This window comes from Pteropus vampyrus, unplaced genomic scaffold (assembly GCF_000151845.1).
Source record: "Pteropus vampyrus isolate Shadow unplaced genomic scaffold, Pvam_2.0 Scaffold470, whole genome shotgun sequence".
NCBI classification, from domain to species: domain Eukaryota; kingdom Metazoa; phylum Chordata; class Mammalia; order Chiroptera; family Pteropodidae; genus Pteropus; species Pteropus vampyrus.
In genome coordinates this window covers 1,113,599-1,132,086 of record NW_011889251.1, presented here as the reverse complement: position 1 = coordinate 1,132,086, position 18,488 = coordinate 1,113,599, and the positions used below count along the sequence as shown (strand labels likewise).

At 39.6% G+C, this 18,488-nt stretch overlaps 1 protein-coding gene and 1 pseudogene across 2 annotated transcripts in view; one reads left to right on the top strand and one right to left on the bottom strand.

The window, feature by feature from the left end:
- Window positions 1-11,389: 11,389 nt before the first annotated feature.
- Window positions 11,390-11,507, bottom strand: LOC111732573 (annotated as a pseudogene).
- A 2,479-nt stretch (window positions 11,508-13,986) lies between these two features.
- PFDN1 (prefoldin subunit 1) overlaps window positions 13,987-18,488 on the top strand; it is a 78,190-nt gene continuing 73,688 nt past the window's right edge. For both annotated transcript variants that reach the window (XM_023524515.1, XM_011382285.2), the window contains exons 1-2: window positions 13,987-14,171; window positions 16,646-16,812. In XM_023524515.1, the coding sequence (XP_023380283.1) occupies window positions 14,139-14,171; window positions 16,646-16,812 (200 nt within the window). In that variant the 5' untranslated portion in view covers window positions 13,987-14,138. The remainder of the gene's footprint in view (window positions 14,172-16,645; window positions 16,813-18,488) is intronic.

Here is an 18,488-nt window from a genome sequence, read left to right as displayed (position 1 = left end):
CAACACCCGCCTCCCTCCTCCCATGGCCTACGTTCTCCCAATCCCCGAGGCTGGAGTCACATCAGAAAAATGCAGGGGAAGAAAGAAATCCCCCAATGTGTCATGACATTACATTTCCGTCTAGTGCTCAGAAACAAGAAAAGTAGGAGAGGGAGGTGGAAGTTGTGTGGTCATAGCCAGAGCCCTGTGACTGCCTCACCTCAGTGACTCCCTGGGGCAGACACCTGCTCCCTTGCGGCTATTTCCTCATTAATAAGTGGGGCGAATCACCTTGACTCAGATCGCAGAGATACTCTGACAATTAACTGTTTGCTGTCATAAAAGAGCACTGATATTCCTAAGAGGCTGCTGAGAGATGCCATTTTGCAACTTTAAGTTGGCAATTATTGAACTAGTTCGGTGCTCACATATACTCATCGAACAGACATACAGTGATTCCTATTTTGTTCTAGAAGCTAAGAACATAAAGGGGAACAAGACTCAGGCCCTGCCCTCTAGGAGCTTATACTCTAACAGGAGAGATAAGACAATCGAACAAGTCACAACAATCAAGAGTCAAGTCACAACAATCAAGAGGGTTATGATGGGCAGTAGGAGGTGCCAGGGACTAAGCCTGCTCCTGGGGTCCAAGAAGCCACTTCCTTGAGGAAGTTAAATTCAAGCTAAGGCCAAAATAATGAGCAGACATGGTGTAAGAGAAGAGTGGGTAAAGAGTATCTGGGCCGAAGGAATAATCAGGGCAGAGAGGGAGGATGATGTGAATGAAGAAGTGAAATTAGTTTAGTGTGATGGGAGTGGAGACAGCTGGGTTGGGGTTCGCAGAGGAGGTGAGGAGGCTGCAGAGGGAGGCCGGGCCAAATCGTGCAGAGCCTTCGAGACCACACCAGGGAGTTCGAACTGGATCCTCAGGGTGATGGGGAGCCAGCTGAGGGGTTTAAAGTGAGTGTGGATAGGGGGTGGCATAATGGGAATGACTTTGGGTAGATGACTCAGGCTGTAATGTGGAGAATGGACCAGAGGTGTAGCTACAGTAGAGCAGGGAGACTAGTTAGTTGGTACCTGTCACAATATCTAGGCAGTAGTGTCTGATGATAGTAACAGTGGAGAAGAAAAGAAGTACATGAATTCAGGAGCTATGTGGAGGAAGAGAGAAAGGAAAAAGGAGTCAAGGGTGACGCTGAATTTTGAGCTGAATTTTGAGCTGGTGCCATCGAGTGAAATGGGCCACACTGGAGAAGGAAAGGCTGGTTGCAGGTCAAGATAGCAAGCCCAGTTTTGGTCACCACTATGTCCGGAGGGATGTCCAGCGTACAGCCATAGAGCCAAATCTGAAGCCCAGGGAATGGCTCTGGGCAGGAGAGGTGTCATTGGCCTGAAGAGAGTAAAGAGCGGTACAGTTAAGATAATGCTAACTGCTCAAACAGGTAAACTCACAGCCTCAGTGGCCTATTATAGTAGTTGATTTCTTGCTCAGGTTAAGTCCAAAATGAGTGCTCCTAATAAATGGGACGCTCTTCTCCCAGTAGCAGTTCAGGGATCCATCTTTTGTCTCTGCTATTGTTAATTCATGGCTTCCAAGGTCACTATGTTGGGGAAAGTGCATGAAGGATCATGAGTGGGAGATTCTATCACTGCCATTCACATTCCACTGACAAAAGCTCATCACATGGCCACATCAACTGCAAGAGAAGTATGAAAATGTAGTCTAGGTGGGTGTCCATGAGAAAGAGGAAATGAGTTTAACAACCAGTTAGCCAGCCTCTGGCACAAGAAGGCACGGGAGTGGATAAGATCACTTGGAAAATCTGGGGCTTCCACTCATTCATGTACCTCCATTTTACGTGCCGATACAGGCACAGGACAAACAGAAGTGAAGGAAAGCTGCTTTTCCCCTCCCTAGACTCATATTCTTGGAGAACAACAGGAGAATGTAGGCTCCAACCCATTTCAGTCTCTCCTATAAGTTGGGCAGGCCTTCCAGAACAATGACCCCATACTAATTAGTCATGTTGGCTCTGAACTAGTCATCCCTGCTTCTTCTTTGAGGCTGGCTACCATTCCCCGTCACTTTACTTTCCTTCACCTCAACAAGCATTTATTAAGTATCTGCTATGTATTGAGTACAATGTCCAGTTCTATAAATGCAGCAGTGAACAAGGCAGAGGTCCCTATATTAATTTGCATATTTGTTTAATGTCTGTCTCTCTCACTAGAATATCATAAGTAGAGTCTGTGGCTTAACTTGCCTACCACTGTATCCCCAGCCCCCAGAACAATGCCTAGTACGTAATAGGAACTCTGGAAATAATTATCAAATAAATAGATGGTTGAATGCAGGCTTTTTGGGAATTCATATCTGTAATGAGTGCCGTGAAAGGGGAAGAACAGGGTTCTAGGGTGGGGGTGGCCTAATCTAATTAAGGAGATCAAGAGGTGTTCCTAGGGAAGACAGTTTAAAGTTTAGAATTATAGAATAAATGAATGACAGGCAGATAAAAGAGAAATTGTAAAGGCCTGGCATCAAAAGGGTGCAGGAGGGACAAAGGAAGTTCAGTCTGGCTGGAGCCTAGAGTAGAGGGAGGGGTGCTGAAATTTGAGACAGAAGGGGCAGGCAAGGACCAGACTGCACATGACCTTGGGGGACCTTCAAAGCTCTGTATTTTGTTCTGAGGATGTATCACTCAGCAGCTTCTTTGACATGCAATTACGATATTTCAAGTCATTGTTTGAAGAGGGCAATTTTTTACCTTATTAATGATTCTCATCTCGTTGTCTCAATAGATTTTGAACTAGGGTCAAAATTAAAGTTGCTGTTTGCCTGACCCCACTTTCCATGCAGAGATCTCATCTCCTTCTAAGCAGAACAGGCATTGGGACTCTTCTTTTTGCTGAAGGGGTGGAGAAATAAACAACTGCCATGATGTGCTTGGTGCTTTAACATAAGACCTCATTTAACTATCCCAACAACCCTGGAAAGTTGGCACAATTATCCCCATTTTATAGATAAGGAAACTGAGTCCTAAAAGAAATGAGAATCTGTAGTCAGGTGCAAGTGAAGTGCATCTCTGTAGAGATTTTGAAGGAAGCACTTTATTGGAAAAATAACAACCCCGAACTGCTCTGACAGGCTGCAAACTGGCAGAGTGTGAGAACAGAGTTTCAAAGGAGCCAACAGTCTGATGAGTCAGATTAGACAAGCAGCCAGTCAGAAAGTGTTCATTGACTTCTGGGATGCTTAGCACAACATTCCAGAAGAGTCAAATGTGGTCCCTGCCCTCAAGGAGCTCTGAGTTGACTGGGAGAGACAGATAGACGAGCAGACTATAATTTCAGTACTGTGTGAGAAGTTGCTCTCACAGAGGTGTAAGCCGAATTAGGGGATCACAGAAGCATCAGTAAAGTTTACTGTGTGCTTAGCACTGACCGGGGGCAGGGAAGATGTACAAAAGCCAGCAGTTTAGATGTTGACCCAGTCCCTGTGTTCTTTTAACACCTGTTCATTCATTCCATCAACATCTATAAAGTGCTGAGTATGTGACAAGTACTCGAGATAACACGATGAATGGATAGAGTACCTACTTTTGGTCTAGAGGGGAGATAGCCTCTTAATAATTGCGTGGACCCACAAAACTATATAGAATACCTACAAAATATAAGTGATAATAGCATTTGCCTGTGGGAGGAAGAACTGAGAATCAGGGGGTCAGGAGTGGGAAGCTAATTCTTTTCCTGGTATGTGGTATACTGTTTTCATTGAATATGTAGTTATTGTATGAAATTACTTTTTTTTTTAAAGTGAAGTTTAAAAATAATTACACAAAATAAATATATTATTAAAAACTGTGATAAATGCCATAAAGAAAAAGTGTAAGTTGCTCTGAGAGAGGATAATAGGGAGAACTACATTAAATTGAAGAGTCAGTTAAAAAGTCTCTTCTAGAAAAGGCCATTGAGGCTGACACCCACAGGTTTAGTTGCAGGTGACTGGGCAGAGTGCAGGTAAGAATGTTATAGAAAAAAACTGGCATGTTTAAAGCCTGGAGGAAAGAAATGCTTGGTGTGTTCTAGGAATAGAAGAGAAATGAGAGTAATGGAGTCACTGAGATCAAGAGAAAGAGCTCGTTATAACCCCAATTCTCAGTCAGTCTGTGAGACGAATCTAGCGCCCACGCCAGTCTGTAAGAATCATGAGGGGTGGGAAGGTGTTCACTGCTGGAGTGGTACCTGGCAACCAGTAGGCACATAAGGATTTGTTTCATGTATAAATGAACAAAGTCAGTATAAGAGTAGTGTTTTTTTTGTTGTTCAGAAACTATAAAAATGCCAAAATGTGTTGGATTTGCACTAATGTTCTACTGCCCCGAGGATTGGGAATTGACAGAATCTGACTGTCACTGGAGGTTAGGTCAGGGAAACAAAGTATGGGCTAAGAGCTGGTTTGCAGGGGTTTAAGCTGTGGTCTCAATGCAATATAACAGAACCTTGGCCAGCTTCTGAATTCCTAGGTTTTCTCTATGGCTTCTTGGATTTCAGCTCCCTTTCCTTTCCAGGAATTCTAATTTTCTCTTTGTCATCAATACCTGAGGCATCTACATCAGAATGGCTTTAAAGTGTCAAGCCCTGAGATAATATTTCCTTCTCCCTTACAGGAAAGCATTTCCATTAATATTTTCTTCAAGACCTGTAACTTTTAGGCCTGATGAGCTTCTAAAAGATGCAGATTCTTTGGGCCCCCACACAGATCCACTGAATCCACATCTCCAGAGGGAGAGGCCCAGGTATCAGTGCTTTTAAAGCTTCTCTGGTAATTCTGATGACAATCCATATTTGGAAGATCACTTTTGAGTGGTGGTTCTTAACCTTTTGAGGGTATCAGCCGCTTTGAGATGCTGAGGAGATTATGACCATCTTGATCCAGAAAAAAAAAAGCTTCACTGCCAAGGGTATCCTAGACATCCTAGTGTATTTATGGAGTACCCAAAATTCTGAATGCATACTCCAAGTCTGAAAGAACACCAGGTTCATTCTGCTTCTAGGAAACAGAGCCCTGGAACTTTTTCTATCTCTCCTCCTTTGGTGCTCTGGGATCAAGGCCCTTTTTGAGATCTAAATGTTTAAGTGCTGTGGAATGCAAGGAGCTATAAGAAGGAGTTCCATATTTGTGAGACGAATCGAGCTTTCTGACTCCAAATTCTTCCGTGTGAGACTAAGTGGTAGTCTTGCTGGAATCCACCGAGAGGCCACAGGGTGGAATGGAAGGAACCCCCCTGGAAGGGAACCCAAGACGCCTGGGCTCTGGTCTTAGCTTGGACATCAATTTGCTATGTCTTTGGCTAACTGCTTCTCCTTGTGAGCCTCATTTTCTTCAACTATAAAGTGAGGGGTAGACTAGAAGAACTCAAAGATTCCTTCCAGCTCTTTGAATCTAGGATTCTTTTCTGGAATTTTTATACAGGACCCTATACTTCAGATGGCAGAACACAATAAAAATATGTGACAAATGGATGCACTAATAGGGTCCCTTGGAGAGTTTGCCCCCTGATTCCATATGGCTTTCTGCCTTTCAGATTCTGATGCTCCAGGATAAGTATTCCTGCTAGTGACCTCTTATGTAGTCACTGTGGTTTGAAGGAAAGACCTGTGAGGTCACAGAGGCTACTCTCCCACAGCCAGTCATGTTTTGCCATCTTCCCAAATGTAGGCTGAGAGGCATTTGACCTTAGCTTAGAAGACAAAAGGAAGTGGTAACTTCCACATCCTTATCAACAGTGGCTGCTACAATTTGTCTTTAATGAGACAGAGATAGTACTTAATGTCTCTGAGCTAGAAAACCAAATAACATTAAGTCATAGATTTAGTCCCCATGGATGAGACTCTCCATATCCAATGACCCGAGGACTCCAATGCAAAACAAGACTATTTTCTTGAGGTCCCTGACCACCTCTATCTGGGGAAGAATAGAGAGGTTCACCATCATGAAGTTCATGTAACCAGTGAAATGAAATTGACCTATTCATTAGGAGAGAGGATTGAAAAAGTTGAAATTTTGGCAGCTAAAGGTACAGCAGACATCTATTTTTTTTTCTCTTTGTAACATCCATTACCTCTTCCATTGATATTTACTCTTTACTGTTTTGTAAAGAAGACACTTTTCCTTCACCTGAACTCAGTCCTTGTGTTTTTTGGGTGAAGCTGATGCCCCTAGCTTTCCAGGGATGGCTAGATGACCTGCACCAGGCCAACAACAATCATACCTCTGGCTATTGTGATTGTTTCAGTGATGGGCACATGATCCAAGGTAGGGCAGGGAACTCCACTCCTAGGACTCCTTCTGGAACCATAAAAGAAAGAGGCATCTTCTCTTTCCACCATGAAAGCTAACCTGGTCAAATGTAAGCCTAGAGTGGCTTATGGCTACATATGAGAGTAACAAGGTAGCTGATGTGGGCTTCCTATTTTAACTAAGCTTCTTACCAGATGCTACAATTACTCACGTTCTTCTAATTTGGTATTTTAAAAAAAGTATTTTTGTAATTAAAAAATGTTTTTCAATTACAGTTGACATACATATTCTTCTAATTTATAAAAGAAAAAATATCAAATTGTTTAGCTTCTCACAATTAAAAAGTCTTTATTTAAAAACTTTTGGTGCTGCTAAATGTGGGTGCACTTAGGAAAAGCTTTAGTCACCTTGTCATAAGTACAGCTCTGAAGGTGAAAACACTTTACTTTTGCGCTGGTACTTTTTGATGCCTATTTATAAAATTCATGGTGAGTTTTGTTCAGATTTCAACCCAACCCCATTGTATTCCTCTTCCTGTTCTAAAGGGACCGTGAACTTTTTCCGCTTAGGATGAGCTGGGGTGATAGAGATGGATTCTCCCTTGGGCTTTTGATTTCCAGATTTTATTTCTCTCCTATTCTTTGGCAGAGTCTCCTGTTCTTGGCTTTCATCTCTGGCAGGCCCCACACCCTCACTTTCTCTGATGAGCAATGGGATAAATAACCCAGCCTTTGTTTTTGCTTTGCTACCCAGCTTCATCCCTTACGAAGGTTTAAATCATCAGATTGATTGAATATATTCACTTTCTTTGGACTTTTCATAAACAGATTGAATCAGATGTGGCAAGGTGCCCGGGAAAAGCCACCACCAGTTCCTGCCTACGACTCACTTCCTCTTCTTGCAGAGTTTCCAATGACTCTTTCATTCGGTAGGCACAGCTGAGGCCCCTTTTCCCTCCCAGGAAGGTCCCAGCCCCAAACCTTATTTTGTCAGTTAGAAGAGCTACCTCAGAGTTTCTTGGCAAATGTGTCACTTGGGAAGGATCGGTCCCCATCCCTGTCCCTGAGGCCCTCACAGAACTACCATGCAAGCCTTACAAATGCCTCACCCCGTCTCATCCTTCTCCTAGGCAGACCATTGTACAGAATTTGTTTTCAAAGGACACAGGTGCAGACTTCCCCATTCTTGAGGATATCATTCTTGAGGTAGCCCACTTGGGAGAGAGTCTTAAAAGACTTCAATTTTGTTTAATTCAATTTAATACTCTCAGAGGCTACCCACAGGCCATAATGTTTCCTGTGTCACAAAACTACTTTTCTTGCTTTGGGTGGGATGACTGAGAGCTTGAAGTGAAGACATCCAAGAAAGGATGACAGAGCAAGGAGATGTGTGGGACAGAAGTGAAATAGGTTTATAATGGCTATAATTTCAAAAAGCTCCTAGCAAATACAGTGTTCCAGGCACCATTCTAAATATTCAGTACATATTAATTCATTTAATCCTCACAGTGACTCTGTGAAGTAGTTACTACACTGTATCATCCCCATTTTTTCATATGGGGAAACTGAGCTACAGAGAGATAAGTCACTTGCTCAAGAGGTAAAGTAACAGGCAATCTGCTTCCAGAATTTTCTTTTAACCCAGCTTGCCCAGGACTGAGGTGTTTTCCAGAACACAGGACTTTTCAGTGTAATAACTGGTATAGTCTTGGGTGAGCCATAATGGTTGGTCAACCTTATATAGAAATGTTACCAGAGATGTTTCTCTAGTACTTTAGGTGATGCAAAAGCAGCTGAGATAAGGCAGAGTTAAGAGAGAACTTGCTCAAGACAGGACAGGAATTGTGAAGAGCAGACAAACTGGAGCTCTCCTCTTCTTCTACCCTTGTTTGGATGGCTGCTCCAATTCTGATTTCTCTTCTGCCTCTTGGGAATCACTCCATATAAAGCAGGCATGGTAATCTTTTGGAGTGTAAATGTGACCTGTAATACACTTCAGTGCATTTGATGACCATAGGAGAGAACCCAAGCTCTTGAGCTTGACTCGTAAGGCCCTTTACCATTTGCCCTCATCTATCTCTCTGTCCCTTTCTCTTAGTGGTTAACATCCTTCCATGCACCAGTCATACCCAACAACTGGTATTTCACTGAAGACACCAGGCTCTCACGTTGGTGTTTCTGTCTCTCTTCTAGGAACATCCCTTCTCCTTTCTTTGCCACAAACTTCCATTTTTCTATAAGGTTCCTGGTTTCGGAGATCCTCTTCTGTGTTCTTTCAGCTCCTGGAGTTACTTCCTACAATAGAATTTTCATATTCTTTTATAACTGTTTATCTGTGACCTCCACTGAACTGTGAACTGCTCTTTTATTTATTCATAGGTTTGTAATATTCGACAAATAGTAATAACTAATGTTGATTAGGTGCAACTATATATCAGGCCCTTTGCATGCATTATCGTATTTAATGCTCATAACAACCTATGATATGGATACTATTATTAGATCTGTTTTACAGTTGAAGAGATGAAAGCTCTGAGAGGTTAAGTAATTTTCTTTAGATCTCATGGCTAGTAAATGACAGAAACAGGATCTGAAACTAGGATGTCAGACTCTAAAACTTATACTCTTACTCACTCTGCTAAACTTCCTCAAAAATGGAATGAACTGTCCGGGGTCTATCTGTCTTCTAAAGTTGTGACGATCAAATGACTCGATGAGTAGAAATGGCTTTGTAAGCTGAAAAGCTCTGCTCGTTTTCCCCTAGATTCTGTCTTCTATTTCCCTTTCATAATAATAGAATTCCTGGTGTTTAACTAGACATATAGTTGGCCCTCATAATGACTACATTTCCCAGCCTCTCTTGCAGTTTATTCACAGTGGGAAGGGTTATTCTTATGATTCCTACAGAGTGGCTTTGAGACTCCATGCAGGCTATATCATAAGAATCAATTTTCTCTTCTCAGTAGACAATATTACCATTCAACTAGTTTGCTCAGGTCAAAAACATAAGAGTCTTTATTTTAAAACAGCTTTATTGAGGTATAACTGACATACAACATATATTAAAGTGTACAATTTGATAAGTCCCCACCCAGGCAACCACATCCACACTCAAGGTAATAAACATATCTATCACCATGAAAATTATTTAATGCTCCTTTGTAATCCCTTCCTTCTGCCTCCTCCCTAGTCTCCCTCATCTCCAACCCTATCTGGCAACTGCTGACCATCTTTCTATCATTTTAGATTTATTTGCATTTTCTAGAATTTTGTATACATAGAATCATATAGTATGTTACTTTTTCTTTTTTCTGGCTTCTTTCTCTCAGTATAATTATTTGGAGATTAGGAATCATCGTTGATCTCTCTTCTTTTATTGCCATCTCCACCATCCCCAATCCATTTCTTCATTGAGTTCAGTAACCTCTACCTGGACCTGTCCACTTCTCTCTATCTCCATTGCCATCATCTTTGCCTAGACCACCATCATCTGTCTCTTGTACTACTGCAATATTCTCCTAACTGGTCTCTTCGCTTCCACTCTTGCTCCCTCCAATCCCTTCTCCACCTAGAACCCACAATGATCTCCTTAAAATGGGATCATATCAATCTCTTCAGATTGTGTCAGTCTCCTGCTTGAAATCATTCAATGGCTTCCTATCACACTCAAAATAATATTCTAACCCCTGACTGTAGCTTACAAGGTCTTTCATGGTCTGGCCCCATGCCCAACTCTCTGATGTCACATTCTACCATTTCCCTATCTAGCTTCTTCCTTTTGGTCTTCAAATATGCCTGTTTCGATCCCAAATACTTTGCTCTTGCTATTCCTTCTGTTTGGAATGCTCTTTCCCCAGCTCTTTGCATAGCTGGCTCATTCTAATTTTCAAGTTTCAGCTCACATATTAGGTCCTTCCATAAAGCTTCCCACACCTAAGTGGCCTCCACTCAGCCAATCTCTAACCACACCATTGTTTTCTTCCTTAATAATACTTATTAATATTTGAAATTATTTGTTTGAATGTTTATTGTTTGTCTTTCCCCACTGGAATGTGGAGAAATATGTGAAATGCTCCATGAAGTGAGGGAGTTTGTCTCTTGTTACTGTTAGATTGAAGGGCCTAAATCACTGCCTAACAGATGTTCAATAAATATTTGTTGAATGAATAAATAAGCAGAGCATAGGTAAGCAGAACTGAGGGATAGTAGATCACCTTTCTAAGTTCCACAACTGTAGACTGATTGAACCTCAGAAGTAGTACATCCCTGTACTAGTGCAGCCTTCAGTGTTAAGTCTATTTTTTTCTCTGAAAATAATAGAAGTGAGCACATCATGGTTACTCTCTAGGAAAATGTCTAAGTACTGCATACACCTCAAGGCTTTTATAGACGATCTCTTCCTGCTACTTTAGAAGCTCCAGAAAGAGAAAGGAAATAACTGTTTTGAAGCCCTGAATGAAAAGGAGATATAGAAAAATTTTACAGTGGTTTCCAGTTCAGAAAAATATTACAGTGGTTTCCAGTTTATAAATGTATATCACATTCTGCCAAATTTATGCTCAGGGAAAATTTTATTTTCCCCCAAATTTGCTTCATTCATGTATTGTTAAGAATTAACATAAAAACTAGTTTGGAACCCATGAATCTCATAAGGCTTTTGTAAAAGTGAATGTGAAGCCATTTTTAGGAATGTTTCTACAGCTCAAGACATGTTAGACACTGAGGATAGGTTCTAAGTCAAAAACTTACGAGTCACATGAGAAAATCAGCTGTCATAAGAAAGACCATTAAATGCCCCCAGTGGAAGAATTCACACTAGAAAAACCTCAGATGATAAGGCATTGTAAAGAAATTTAAAAACAGAAATTTTGTTCATTATGTTCTAATTATAATCACTATTAGGAAGAATATATATATCACATATATATAATATATCATTACATATCATGAAAAGAACTGGTGGATTTGAAAAAGGAACAAATAAAAATTTTCCATTTTATTTATTTACTTACTTATCTATTTATTTATTTACTTGGCAAGGCAACCTTTGGTTGACCTCACAGATTGCAAGAAACTTGTCAGTTTACAATCCCTGATTTTTAAATTTTTTTTACAGCACTTGGTCTTCCTAGGTAGTCTCCCATCCAAGTATTAACCAGGCCAACCCTGCTTAGCTTCCGAGATCAGATGGGATCGGGCTTGTTCAGGGCAACATGGCCATAGATTCCATTTTTTTTAATGTGGTAAAATATACATAACAAAATTTATCATCTTAAACATTTTTAATTGTATAGTTATGGGTATTAAATACATTCATAATGTCATGGTACTATTACCACCCTCCATCTTCATCTTGTAAAAATGAAACTCTATAGCTATTAAACAATAATTCTCCATTCTTCCCCTTCCCCCTAGCTCCTGGCAACCACCATTCTACTCTAAATCCCTCATATAAGTGGAATCATACAGTGTTTGTTTTCTTGTGATTGGCTTATTTCACTTAGCATTATGTCCTCAAAGTTAACCGGTGTTGTAGCATGTGTTAGAATTTCATTCATTTTAAAGGCTAAATACTATTCTACTGTATGTATATACCATATTTTGTTTATCTTTCCATTCATCCATTGATGGACACTTAGATTGCCTCCACATTTTGGATATTGTAAATATATTGCTATAAACATGGCTATACAAATATCTGTTCAAGTCCCTGTTTTCAATTCTTTTGGATATATACCCAGGATTGGGATTACTGGATCTTATAAAAGAGAGCCCGCAGATCTCTTGCCCTTTCCACCAAGTGAGGACATAGCAAGAGGTCAGCAATTTGCAACTCAAAAGAGGGCCCTCATAAAATCATGCTGGCACCATGATCTCGGACTTCTAGTCTCCAGAACTGTGAAAAATAAGTTTGTTTTTTATAAGCTACCCAGTCTGTGGTATTTTGTTAAAGCAGCCTGAAGGACTAAGACATATTGGACTAGGGCCCACCCTAACAACCTCATTTTAACATGATTACCCCTGTAAAGACTGGATTTCCAAACAGATGACATTTGGAGATACTGGGTATAGGACTTCAACATATCTTTTTAGGGGGACACAATTCAACCCATAACACAAAGACTAAGAGAGTTTACCTCTCAAAGACTCTTCCTGAGAGATTTACTTTGTGAAGAAGGAAATTAAACTTAGGAGGAAGGAATGGTATGCAAAAAGGAACAATGACCAAAAAAATTGAGAGAAGACTCTTGCCTAAGGATACATTGCTGTTAAGTAGTACAGGCATTTCTTGAACCCAGGTTGTCTGACACATTAGCACATATTCTTAATTTTTAAATTACATAAATTTCCATGAGGAGTGTTTCAAAATCTCATGAGGTAATGTATAGGAAAATACCTATGACTTTCTTTAAATTTTAATAGTCATTCTTTAAAGATCACCTATAATGAAGTTCTAAGATGGTCCCAGAGTAGAATCAGGCCTTTTTTTTTTCTTTCTCAAAGTAGAGAATGATGACAAATTTTCTTCTGAAGAATTCATTTTCATCAAGTGTTTGTTTTGTATTCCTTCCCTATGAGGCACTGTGATAGGTGTTCTGGGTATATGTGCTAACAGAACCATTCTTCTACAGTTTTTGAGTTCAAGTAGGTTATAGTCTAACAATAAAAAACTTTTTTAAAGGTAGAAAGTTTCATGTGCCTTGAGAGAGGAACAGATGTAGTCTTGAAGAGAGTTCAGAGGAGAGATTTTTGGTTTGTGTGATGAGTGATATAAAAAATCAAAAAAGACGTAACGGTGATCTGTTTGCTGGACCTTGAAAGATAAACACAACAATGCTAACAGCAACAACTTAACTACAACTATTTATTGAGTGCCTACTATGTGCATGTTGCTATGCTTGGAGCTTTTCATCCTGATCTTATTTATTCATCACAATAACCCTGTAGGTCAATATTGTTATTCGCAAATTAAAAGGAGACAAACTCTATTGCCACACAGCTAGCAAGTGGAACACGACAGACATAGGCTCAAGGTAGACCAAACCAGATCTGGCTGGTTCCAAATTCCTGCCCTTTCTCTTCCCTCACAAGCTTTTAGAGTGGGTAAAACATCCATCCCTCCCATTTCTGAAAGTCCAATTTCTATTCATCCTTCTGGTTCAAATGCTAGGTCTTTTACAGCAAATTCGCAAAATGTGGTCTGCAGACAACTTGCATCAGGTCATAAAGGTTGTTTGCGAAAGTGCAAATTTCCGAGTCCCAATCTCAAAGATTTTAAGTAAGTTTGGGATAAGGACCAGAGAATCTGTATTTTTTAAAAACAAAGATATTTGGCCTCTCTTGAGAACCACTGTCAAAAAAGTCTTGCAGGAGCTTTTCATAGAAATAAATTCTTTGGAAGAACATTTCAATAAGCCTTTTGGTCTTCTCCATACTGGCATGACTGAGGCTCGGGCTGAATCTTTCTCATCCCTAACAGCACAAGGTCTAGCTGAAGGACTGAATGACTGAAGGGATTTTGGCCTGACCTACACATATCTCAATTTAGCAGCACAAAGCAAGCTAGCTATTTGTCAAAATGCTTAAAACCACACCTGAAACCTGAGTGTTATGTTATGTCTGGAAGGATGTGGAGAAGTAGGACAAACCTCACAGGTCACGTGGGGAACACTGACTGAATGTGAATCCCGAACGTTTCAAGGCTTACTAGTCAGGAAGAGGGGAAGAAACCTGCCTAGCCCCACTCATGCGCAAGCGCAGAAAGAAGGGGGAACATCAAATCGGCAAGGCGCGCCCTTCCCCCCAACACTCTTTCCGGCCTTCTCCCAGCGCGCAGGCGCAGAGAGCGAGCCAAGATGGCGGCGCCCGTGGATCTGGAGTTGAAGAAGGTAAAAGCGTTTTGAGTAGGCCGAGGCTTTTCTTTGGTAGCTAACAGGGCCGTGGACAAGAACATTGAGGAGGCTCTAGTCTTGCGGAACGAAAAAGGCCCCAGGGGACTGGGGAATGATTTCCCAGAATCCTAAGGCGGGACCACGTCTCCTAAGGTTGGAGTGGGGGGCTAGCGGCTCTTGCTGGATAAGAGCCTATTGGGCTGGGTTGCGTTAAGTGTAGTGGGTCGATAGCTAGCCTGTTCACCTTGTTCGAGCTCCAGAGCTGTTTCGTTGCGCTTGCAGCCTTCTGTTCGATAATGAGGCCTGAAATGAGCGTTTCAGATTGAATTCCCTTAGGCCAGATTGCCCGAGCTGAGGCATCTGTAATGCTACATCTTGACTTGCTTTGAAAAAAATCGAAGTCCGACCGATGCTTTTAGGTCACTTACTCGATCCCTTACCTGGAAAAGTGGCAGTATTGTTTAGAGTCAGATACTCTTATAGCAGTGTTCATCTTAGGGCTCTGACTCCCCCTCCCCCACGTCACCGTTTCTGAAGGACCTATTTTTTTAGATACAAGTCCAGTAAAGTTTTCCAAATAAAAATTGATAGCAGAAGGAATTAGGTTTTTCTCTTCAAACAATTGCTTATAAATGTGTTACTCAGAAGCGTTTTTTGCCACCGAAGAGTTGTCAGGATTCTAACATCGCTACCGACTCCAAACCATATTTTTTTGGTGGGGGAGGGGGACAGGGATTAGAAAGGATCGTAGGCTTCACTTATTTTAAACCTACATTTTTCTAGAGAAAGAGACTGAGTTCCAGAAAAGACTCGGTCAAAGGTTGGGAATATTATCCAGTTTTTCTGTTTAACTCCACACCTTTTGACTGTTTGTTATCTTAGGTTCTTCAGAAGAGCAAATTTTACTTATTTTGGTCAACCTTTGTATAAGAAATAAGACAGCTGAAATGGTGCTCCTAATAAATGATGTTTGTTATTCCTGTAAGGATTTGTGTGTATATGTGTCTTGCTTTTTGTCATTCTTGTTTTGAAACTTGTAAATTTGGCCCTTACTTTGCGTCCTCTAATGTTGTAGTTTCTCAGGTTTAACAATATACTAGCTTCCTTAGCAAACTGTGTACGGAACAATCAAGCAATATCTGTAATTTTACACGCAAAACAAAGTTCATTTTAAGAATGCTTTAAAGCATTCTAAAACTTTACCATTTTTTTTCCTGATAAAAGTTCAAATTTAAGTCAGGGTTTGGTGAAAGCTAACAATAGAGTACAGCTGTGAATGAATTTACCTCCCAGTATTATTTGAATTTGTTGCTAAGAAACCCGTGGGCAGTTAATGCAGGCTAAGAAAATGATTACAGACTTAAATGGGATAGTTTTGACAACCATTTAAATTAACAAAATAAAACAAAAAAACTTGTTTAAAGATTTTATCTTCTAAGGTTTGCCTTTATAAGGTTTAGTTTTGTTGTTTTTTGGCTGGAGACATAGGAAATCACAGGCACCTCTCCCAAAATAAATCTTTTGAATTCTTACTCTAGTAGATGAGAACAAAGTCTCACAGTAAAAGTTAAATAGCAGCCTTTGCTGTGTATTGCAGTCTCAAATGTTATGTTTAAGGCATAAATTTGACAACATGTGAAAGTCATTCTAGGCACTTGAACAAGAGTATCCAAGAATTGTGTTTATCTTTGAGTTAAGGGTGCACAAGCATCAAATTTGGCTTGGTATGTGAATATGAAAATCACGATGCAATTCTTCTACCAATGCTTTGAAATTTCTTCTCTCTCTTTTTTAATATTTCTCTTAAAGATATTTATATCTGGATATTACTGGAGACAGTAGAATAGAAAGGTTTGTGAACTAGGGGTCCAAAGAAATGGATTTAAGTACCCACCTTTTCACCTGATGGTTGTCCAACCCTGTGCAAGCCACTTATATCTCTTTAACATATTTAGTTACTTAATTTGTAAATTGTGATTATGAAACTGCCTTCCCTAACTCAGGGTTATTGAGAGGAGTAAATGAGATATTTATTTATCTCTCAGTGTTATCTTAATATTCCATTGTTAGTATTTGAAACAAATGTGAGAAAGTGCTTTGAAATCTAGTGGAGTAATACAAATGTAGAGTTGTTATGTTTATAGTTCTAGTTTTGGATCTTTGGGTTTCATCCTCTATTGCATTTATTGCTTTTATTACTCCTTGGTTACCTGCTACTTGATGTGGTTATTATTTAGTGTGCATTTGTTTCTGCTTCTTCAGATAGATTCCATGATTTGAGGACGGTAAATTCAGTATTTAGCCTAGTGGCTTGATGGATTACCATTGTGCTGACTTTTATTGATGTTTGCTTTGGTAAATTTCACAGCTTTGTCTCTGGTTAGCATGCTTTATTTTAATATGTTTGGATTTGACTTAAATGTTTCCTGTAAAATGTTTCACCTACTAAATCAAGGACTTGTTTTTATTAGGCCTTCACAGAGCTTCAAGCCAAAGTTATTGACACTCAACAGAAGGTGAAGCTTGCAGACATACAGATTGAGCAGCTAAACAGAACGAAAAAGCATGCACATCTTACAGATACAGAGATTATGACTTTGGTTGATGAGACTAACATGTATGAAGGTGTAGGAAGAATGTAAGTAAAATATATCTTTAAGGGGTTTATCTTGGGAGAGATTTTGTCTGAATTTAATTAGAGAATTTGTTCATTTTAAAACTTGGGTTAAAGTATCAGAGTAGCTTTAAAAATCATCTAGTGAAATACTTTTTCTTTTTTAAATGAGAACCTGAACCCCAGATAAATGTGTTTTATTTTAGACTTTGAAGTACAATTCTTAAATATTTCCCTCTTCTCTCTACGACTAGATACTTAAAAGTATGTAACTTCAATGATAAAAATATGAGTTGCCATGAAAAGATGTTTATAGTAATTTTGTGTGTTAAGATTTAAATGGATGTGAGGGCGATCTGGCTGTGACATCTGTCACTCCATTGATCACCATGTTTGATTTGGCTGATCTGGCTGGCTAGGGAGGTGACCCCTTCCTTTCTCACCGCTCCATGTGCGTCCCTCCCGAAGCTGCGTGCTCAGTCGAAGAGGACCGTTCTTCGGTCAAGGGTATACAGTAGCTGTGCTCCCCTACTAGAACCTCCAAACAAGCTCTCAAGATTTATTTAAGTAACTATAATTTTAACCTCCCCTCCCTTACCTAATTTATGAGGAGTCATACAAATCATAAATTGTTTAGGTGTTGACCAGTGCTGTAAAATAAAAATATTCAATTGTCATTTAAATACACTCATTCTGTTATACATGAGAAATCTAGTAAACTAATTTACCTTTTGTTTGTTCTAAATGTTTTATATGTTTAACCACCCACATTTCACTTTTTTCTTTAAAAATATCTTGCACTTATGAGAAAGTAGATATGCTTTATGTTCTCTGAGCAGTAAGTAAGGAATGGAAAAGCCCTTAACTACAGGTCACATTCCATTACAATGAGCTAAAAGGAAAAGACTGATTTTTTTTTAATTGGGGGAGGTACAGCAGGAGGATTTTTCTGGAATTTGGTCTTTGACTATTACTTAGCTAGTTGACCATTACTTTCAGTTTGGAGAGCTTTTTTGTTGGAATGGAATTTGACCTCAGTCTTAGGGTGACTTGTTTTGTGATTGGTTTGAAGGAAGCATAACATGTCTAACATTTAGTAATGGCTTTGGAATGACATCATGAGAAGTAACCCTGCTCCTTACTAGCTAATCCATATGTTTTTGGAAAGAAATAGATTATGATAAACTGTTAATTTGATTTGCTTTCTCAGAATAAATAATATACCACAAATTTATTTCTATAGTTCATATTTTTCTTTTTAGCTTATTTAAGAGGAAGAGAATCCCAATTTGAGAGTTTGTTACTGGGACACAGAAGAATTGGGATGAGAACAAAGTAGAACTCTTGAATATGTGTCTATGTAGTATGAAGTGTGCATTGTTGGCATTCCCTAGAGGATAATTTTATCCTTAATGTGAATATCCTTAGGTCTTAAAACAGTAATGCTAGCTTTTCTAGCATGCTTGTTAACATGTTGTACTTGGATTTCACATCACTGCTTTGGCCTTTGTTTGCAACAACTAAAGAATCTTTTTCCAAAATAGAAAATCTCTGACTATCTTTGGCTTTTTGAGCTACAATGAAGTTTTTATTTTTAATTAGAATAATTTCATTTATTAAACATTCTGCAGAAGTGATAGGAGTGTTGCTTTTTTTTTTTTTTTTTTTTGCATATTGCCTGAAGTCCTACAGACAGGTGA